Source organism: Dipodomys spectabilis, unplaced genomic scaffold (genome assembly GCF_019054845.1).
Source record: "Dipodomys spectabilis isolate Male_0828 unplaced genomic scaffold, ASM1905484v1 ptg000231l, whole genome shotgun sequence".
Taxonomy (NCBI): Eukaryota; Metazoa; Chordata; class Mammalia; order Rodentia; family Heteromyidae; genus Dipodomys; species Dipodomys spectabilis.
Window position 1 is genome coordinate 1,118,882 of NW_024870908.1, and position 7,872 is coordinate 1,126,753.

Here is a 7,872-nt window from a genome sequence, read left to right on the forward strand (position 1 = left end):
TGGCACATCAAAATAAAATAATAATAATAAATAATAATAAAACGCTGGGCATCTGAATTCTACTGGCATTAAAATATTCAAATAGAAATATTAATAATTCTTTTTTTATGGGGGGGGTCCGGCTGTGGGGCCTGAACTCTGGGCCTGGGCGCTGTCCCTCAGCTCTTCAGCTCAAGGCGAGCACTCTACCACTTGAGCCACAGCGCCACTTTTGGCTTTTCTCTTTTTGCTTATGGGGTGCTGAGGAATCGAACTCAGGGCCTCAGGCATGCAAGGCAAGCGCTCTACCACTGAGCCACCTTCCCAGCCCCAGAAATATTAATAATTCTGAAATGACCTTTTGCCACTGGTGATGAGTTTAGCCAAAATACTAGAGGAAGCATTAAAGAATGAAGACTCTCCGACTAGAATAGGGGAGAAGGTTCAGGTAAAAGTTAAAGGATGACTAATCATCTCCATCTTCAAAGTGCAGCACGTAACTGAGTGGCAAGTGTTTTCTGTGTGAAGCAGCCAGTGCGTGGAGGCGTGGCCCTTGGCCATGGGGTGGGGCGTGGGAGGGGGCGCTGCCGGGCTTCTTATTTCTCAGGGGATCTTTCCTCTGCGGCGGCCTCCTTCTTATGGAGGAAGACGAACAGCGACTCCAAAGTGCCATCCCCGCTCTGCTGTGAAAAGCAAAGGAATGTGGCCCAGAAAAATCCACAGAGTCCAGTGTAGGCTGTCCTCCAGTGCACGGGGACAAGGCTGAAGTTGGTCAGCTGGAACACACAGGAAGAGTCTGTTAGCCTGCCAGAAGCCCAGGCCGTGAGCTAGCAAGCCGGGGAGGTTTGGGGCTGATGGTTGTGGTTGATTTGGGTTTTAGGGTGTTTTCGTTCTTTGGGGGGTTTTTTGTGATTTTTTTTTCAATGTCTCACCATGCTGGGGGCTACATCTCCAGCCCCAGATTCTAAGTCATTTGAAACTTACCTGAACAAAAGGCCAGTACATGAGACCACTCTGGAAGAAAGAAAACCTTTTATTAGCACGCTTTCTAAGTCATTCAAAATAAGCACACCGTTCAGTCTATATCAAAACAAAACAAAGCAAAAAAAAAAAAAAGACAGGTTGTATTCCCAGGCAGTATTACATTTCCAACTAAGCTGATTAAATTAACTACTTAAAACCTCAAAGGTGGGGCTGGGAAGGTGGCTCAGTGGTAGAGCACTTGCCTTGCATGCCTGAGGCCCTGGGTTCGATTCCTCCACACCACATAAGCAGAAAAAGCTGGAAGTGGTGCTGTGGCTCAAGTGGTAGAGCACTAGCCTTTAGCTGAAGAGCTGAGGGACAGCACCCAGGCCCAGAGTTTAGGCACCATGACTGGCAAAAAAAAAAACCCTCAAAGGTAAAGAGCTGGGGGAAAAGCAATTGGCCCAATATTGTGTGTGTGTGTGTGTGTTTGCGTGAGTGCACTGGTACAAGGACTTAAACTCAGGGCCTAGGCCCTGTCCCTTAGCTTTTTTGCTTAAAATTGGCACTTGAGCCACAGTTTCAGTTTTGGCTTCTGGTGTAAGTTAACTGGAGATAAGATTCCTGCTATGGTTGGCTTCAAGCCTCAATCCTCGGATCTTAGCCTCCTGAGTAGCTAGGATTACAGGTTTGAGCACATAGCACCTGGCCCAAGACACTTTTATTAGTTATATTCATAAGTGCAGAATGAAGTCAACTGGCACCAGTACCAATTCCTTCCAGAAAGTATCACATAGGAGGTTGGAGGTATGACTTAGTTGGTAGAGGGCTAGCCAAGGAGTGAAAATGTCAGGTCTTGGGCCTAAAAACAAAGAAAACAAAAGGAAAGAAAAGAAAAGAAAATGTATATATTTACATTGTAATTTTCCAGTAAGCATAAGCAAATGAGGCAGAAATATGTTTATAAAAACAGGATCAGCTGGACACAGTGGCTCATGCCTATAATCCTAGCTACTGAGGGGGCTGAAATATGAGGATCACGGTTCAAAGCCAACCTGGGAGTTGGGCACCAGTGGCTCACACCTGTCATCCTAGATACTCAGGAGGCTGAGATCTGAGGATCGTGGCTCAAAGCCAGCCCAGGCAGGAAAGTCTGAGAGACTCTTATCTCCAATTAACCACCAAAAAACCAGAAGTAGCACAGTGGCTCAAATGGTAGAGCACCTGCCTTGAGCTGAAGAGCTCAGGGACAACACCCAGGCCTTGAGTTCAAGCCCCAGGACTGACAACCCCAAATCAAAACAAAACGACACAACAGCAACAAAAAAGATGGAAGATGGTTGCTAGGATAGGGAAACCAGCCTGAAAGACTGGCCAAACCTGAGACACCTGAGTATGCTAAATCAACACAGTAAGGAATTATAAACCACTGATTAAAAAAAAAAAAAAAAGGAAACAAGCATAAAAAGGAATGCCGAGGCAGCTCGGAGAAAGCATGCTCACATTGGAAGGCTGAGTGCCACCTGGTATGTGCGGATGTGGCAGAGGTAGAAACTAACCCCTGCAACACCACGTCCAGCTACTGATTGAGATGGGGTCTTCCATTTATCCCTAGGCTGGCCTGGAACCACAATTCTCTTCTTCTCCAAGGATACCTGCTTCCACAGCAGTGAAGAGACATGAGCTAGCACACCCTTGCTAGGAAGCAATATCATGATTGATTTTTTTTTTTTTTTTGGTCAGTTGTGGGGCTTGAACACTGGCCCTGGGCACTGTCCCTCAGCTCTTCAGCTCAAGGCGAGCGCTCTACCACTTGAGCCACAGCGCCACTTCTGGTTTTCTGGTGGTTAATTGGAGATAAGAGTCTCACGGACTTTCCTGCCTGGGTTAGCTTAGAATCATGATCCTCAGATCTCAGCTTCCTGAGTAGCTAGGATGACAGACAAGAGCCACCAGCACTTGGCTTATGTTTTTGTTGTTGTTAAGGCTGAGGAAATACTGCTGGTTAATAGGCAGTAAAGAAAAATGACAAGTACCAGCCATTTCTGAGGCTAGACTGGGCCTTAGGTCAGAGAGAAAAGGGATGAGATAAAACTGGTCCAGTGGGGAAAATGGGATATGGATGGTAAGTTAAAGTATCTTTGTAACATTTGAAATTGCAAACTCTAGTAACCTAGAGAACGGAGGCTGGGTAAGAAATATTCTTTTTTTTTTTTTTTTTGTCGGCCGTGGGGCTTGAACTCTGGGCCTGGGCGCTGTCTCTCAGCTCTTCAGCTCAAGGCGAGCGCTCTACCACTTGAGCTACAGTGCCACTTCCGGTTTTCTGGTGGTTTATTGGAGATAGGAGTCTCACAGTCTCTCCTGCCCGGGCTGGCTTTGAACCGCGATCCTCAGATCTCAGCCTCCTGAGTAGCTAGGATTACAGGCGTGAGCCACCAGCGCCCGGCTCAAGAAATATTCTTGTTCTTAGAAAATAGATCCTTAAGTATCCAAGGGTAACAGATAATTCTGTATAAGCCAGCTCCCAAGTGGTTCAAGAAAATGTATGTTTGGATACATGGAGGGATGGATGATAGATGCTGGATAGATGCATGGATGATGGATTGCTGATAAACAGATGCTGAATAGATGGATGGATGGATAGATAAGTGGGTGGATGAATTGAAGGATGAAAGTATGGAGCAAGCAAATAATAAAGTCAATGGGGCTTTATCATGACAAAGCAAATGTTACCAAGTGGTGAATTTGCATTAGGGGGACGTGAATGTTTGTCAAGCTTGATCTTTAAGTTCTGTAAGTCTGAAATTATTAGCTGTTCTTTAAATTCTCTAGTTTTATATCATTCCAACTCACTTCTTAAAACTATAAAAGAGAAGAATAGCAGACATGTTTCTAAAAGATAACATGCAGTACAGCTGGCCGAAAGAGCCCAAAATTGCCAGCCATCTGTGCAGAAAATAAAACACAAATCACAAACCTCCCCCAAACCCAAGTGTGACGTAGACAGGAACAACAAATAAATGAGGCCCGTCCTTCCGAAGCTTTTTCAGAAGAATATGAAGTAGGCAGGGGCTGGTCCTCAACAACAATCACCATTACTCACTCTCACAAGACATGTTTTCCAGATGCTTCTTTTAGACTCTAAACATTTGTATTCTTAGTTTCATTGATCAAGCTTGGCTAAAGAGAGCCTAGTTTGGACCCAAGTCTGCAGGGTCTAAAGACCTCTAGCTCTTAAGTCTCCTCTGTTTGGACATCTCCGAGAATAATCTAAGGGGTCTAAAAGACATTTCCCAAACTGTTGGCATCTTCCTTCTCAAATCAGCGCCCTTTCTTCTTGCTGAAGCCGGAAACCTGTGTCAAACATCCACACTTCTCACCTTTCAGCAAGCTGTCTGTTCTACCTCCTAAATACTTCCAGATCCTTCCTGTGACCCCCTGCTTCTTTGTTCTTGCCTTGTCTTTCCCTCCTTTTTTTTTTTTTTATGGCACTGAGGCTAATATTTGAACCCACGCTCTTGTGCTTGCTATGTAGATGCTCTACCGCTTAAGCCATGCCTCCCGTCCTCTTTGCTCCATGCCTCCAGTCCTGTCCTGCTTTTAGCCCAAGCTGCGAAGGAAACAAGAATCTATCTCAAAACAATAACCAGCAAAAAAAAAAAAAAAAAAAAAAAGTCAGGCCTGGAGATGTGGCTTCCGAAATAAGAGCACCTCCCTAGCAAGTGTGAGGACCCAAGTTCAAAACCCCCTAGTACCACCAGAAAATAAATATTGATTGTTCACTGAATGCTCACTGAATAAGTGAATAAACTATTCGTTGGTCTGGAGTATATAAATTTGTCATGAGCAAACACAACAGCAGGTGACTTTCTTCATGCCTGGAATAACCGGAAGAAACATTATATTCTATAAACACCTTTGTGATTAATGACTTAAGAAGGCTTTTGTTTTGTTTTGTTTCACATAAGGACTCAGACAAATACACACCTGGGTATGAAGGTGAGACTGATTTCATTCAGCCACTCATATTCTGTAATTCCTGCTTTGCAAATAGCTTCTAAAACTTATCAAACTGTAGTCAGTAAGAGTAAATAGGATATCATCAGAAATCATTATGAACATGGGGAGGGAGGGAGGGATACAAATATATTATTTCTTTCCCATTCTTGAGGAGGTAGAGCCAATCCCCCCAAGCGTCTCCTCATTCATTATGCAAAACCAAAACAATGGCTAGGAGCTTGGCTCAAGTGGTAGAACTCTTGCCTGGCATTCATGGGGCCCTGAGTTCAATCCCTAGTCCTTGAAAATATTCCAACTGGGCACTGGACTGCATGCATGCAATTCCAGTTACTCAGGAGGCTGAGCCAGGAGGATCACTTGAGCCCAGAAATTTGAGACCAGCATAAGTAAGACAGTGAGAGATATTCACCTCAAAAAATAAAAAAAGGCTGGGAAAAAAAAAAAAAAAAAAAGGCTGGGAATGTGGCTCAGTGGTAGAGTGCTTGCCTAACATGCAGGAAGCCCTGGGTTCCATTCCTCAGTACCACATACACAGAAAAAGCCAGAAGTGGCATTGTGGCTTTAGTGGTAGAGTGCTAGCTTTGAGCAAAAGAAACTTAGGGATAGCATCCAGGCCCTAAGTTCAAGCCCCAGGACTGGCAAAAAAAAAAATCTCTTGCTCAAAATTTGGGACTTTTGCTGGGTGCTGGTGGCTCACCCCTGTAATCCTTGCTACTCAGAAAGCTGAGAGCTGAGGATCATGGTTCAAAGCCAGCCCTGACAGGAAAGTCCACGAGACTCCAATAAACCATTCAAAAAACTGATGCTGTGGCTCAAGTGGTAGAGCGCTCGCCTTGCGCTGAAGAGCTGAGGCACAGCACCCAGGCCCAGAGTTCAAGCCCCACCACTGACAAAAAAAAAATTGGGACTCTTGAGCCAACCAAACTGGAGCCCTAACTTAAGAGCAGCTTCACTGACAATGTACATACTGTTAAAAGATACTCAAATATATATGGATTACGTTTTTTTCAAGAGCCTGTCTTAGCGGAGCACTGGTGGCTCACACCTGTCATCCTAACTACTCAGGGGGCTATGGTCTTAGGATTGAAGTTTGAAGTCAGCTGGAGCAGAGAAGTCCCCATGAAACTGTTATCTCTAACCACTCAAAAACTGGAAAGTTGGGGTGGGAAGGCGGCTTAGTGGTAGAGTGCATGCCTTGCATGCATAAGGCCCTGGGTTTGATTCCTCAGCACAATGAGGCTTGGGGATGGGGCCCAAGCTGAGTTCAAGCCCTGCAACCACCACCACCACCACCACCAACAACAAAAAGCAGCCCATCTTACCTTATAAGTATTCCAGAATTTCTGTCTCAGGTCCAAAAATATGTCGTCCTTTCCCTGGAGAAAACTCATACCTGTTTGCAAAACACACAGAATTGTAAAAGATGCTGCCAGAAGGGCACTGATGGCTCAGGCCTGTAATCCTAGCTACTTAGGAGAATGAGGCTGAGATCTGAGGGTCGAGATTCCAAGGGGGTGGGGGGGAATTGTGGCTCCAAGTGGTGGAGCACCCACCAGCTGTTGGGGTAAAAGGCTGAAAGGAGAACGCAAAGCAAGCTGTCCATTCTAAAACTGGGGACATCGCAAAGGAATGTGGTAAATCTTAAATTACAATAGCAGGTGATGGAATTACAGCCAAACAAACAAACAAAACACATTAAAGCAGAATGGCCAGGCACTGGTATCTCCTGCATGTAAATCCCAGCTGCTCAGGAGACTGAGATCTAAGGATCAAGGTCTAAAGCCAGCTCGGGCAGAAAAGTCCAGAAGACTCTGATCTCCAAGTAATTAGCAAAAAGCTGAAAGTGGATCTGTGGCTCAAGTGGTAGCATGTCAGCCTTAGGGTCTGAGGGTGGGGGAGCCAAGTTAAGAATGTGAGACCCTAAATCCAAGACCCAACACACACACACACACACACACACACACACACACACACACACACACACACACACACACACACACACACACACCCCTAGACCCAGCCTTGAACTGGTGACAAACCCAGCCTCTCAGCTCCTATTCTAGCATGCTGGAACTCTAGCTCCCCAATCCCCAAGCTTCACCAACAGTGTGTCCCCCACCCCCAATTTTCCTTCCCTCCCTCCCCTCCCCCAGGCTCTAGCCACCCACCCCCCACCCCAGCCACCCCCAGTACCCGGCCTTCTAACAGCTCCCAGCTCCAGCCTGAGCCCGAACCCCAAGCATCCACCCCGGCTCCCCATCCCCTGGAATCCTCCCCCACTCCCGGCCCCCCAACCCCGGGCCTCGGGGCCCCGTGGCCTCCGTGGGGAGCCCCTCACCCGCGTAGAAGGCCGAGAGGGCGATGGGGCCCCCCACCGTCTGGTCGCACAGCACCTTGGCCAGCACGGCGCGCGGCGCGCGGCCCGGCAGCGCGCGCTCCAGCAGCCGCAGCCACGCGTAGTTGAAGTGGCCGTGGAAGGTGACGGCCAGGGTGGCCACGCTGCGCGTCTGCCGCCAGTCGGCGGGGCCTCCGCGGAGCTGCTGCTGCGCCGCGTCGCCCGCCGAGAAGAGCCCGGCGTACAGCAGCACGTTGGTGGGCCACGGGTAGCGCCGGGCCGCGTGCTGCAGCGCCCGCCACCAGCTCGCCATGCCGGCCTGCCCGCCTGCCCACGCCGCCGCCACCCCTTCCCTCACCGTCCCCACCTGCACCTGTCTGCTGCCCGGCGATTGGGCGCCGCCCCCACCGCGCACACCCAATCCGGTGCCCGCTGCCTGGCCCAGGGGGCGGAGTCCTGGCCTGGCCCCGCCCAGGGCTCAGGGACACTGGGCAGACAGGAGGTGGGTTCGGTCTGTGATGGGCAGAGGGGCTGGCAGGATTCGGAACTTCGTGTGAGTGTGCCTGGCGTTTGAG

General features: G+C 48.2%; 1 protein-coding gene across 1 annotated transcript; it reads right to left on the reverse strand.

Annotated features, from left to right (window-relative positions):
• Positions 1-313: 313 nt before the first annotated feature.
• On the reverse strand, positions 314-7,645 carry Mpv17l (MPV17 mitochondrial inner membrane protein like). Its single transcript, XM_042698310.1, has 4 exons — positions 7,301-7,645; positions 6,285-6,355; positions 964-993; positions 314-755 (listed from the first exon to the last, which is right to left on the reverse strand). Exons 1-4 carry the CDS (start codon positions 7,608-7,610, stop codon positions 576-578), a joined length of 591 nt encoding a protein of 196 aa, XP_042554244.1. The 5' UTR covers positions 7,611-7,645; the 3' UTR covers positions 314-575.
• Between the last annotated feature and the right edge of the window lie 227 nt (positions 7,646-7,872).

Coding starts and splice junctions, on each gene's coding strand:
- Mpv17l (XM_042698310.1), bottom strand. CDS start 7,610: ATGGCGAGCTGGTGGCGGGCGCTGCAGCACGCGGCCCGGCGCTACCCG. Junction 6,356..7,300: donor CCTCTCGGCCTTCTACGCGG/GTGAGGGGCTCC, acceptor TTTTGCAAACAG/GTATGAGTTTTCTCCAGGGA. Junction 756..963: donor TGTACTGGCCTTTTGTTCAG/GTAAGTTTCAAA, acceptor TGTGTGTTCCAG/CTGACCAACTTCAGCCTTGT.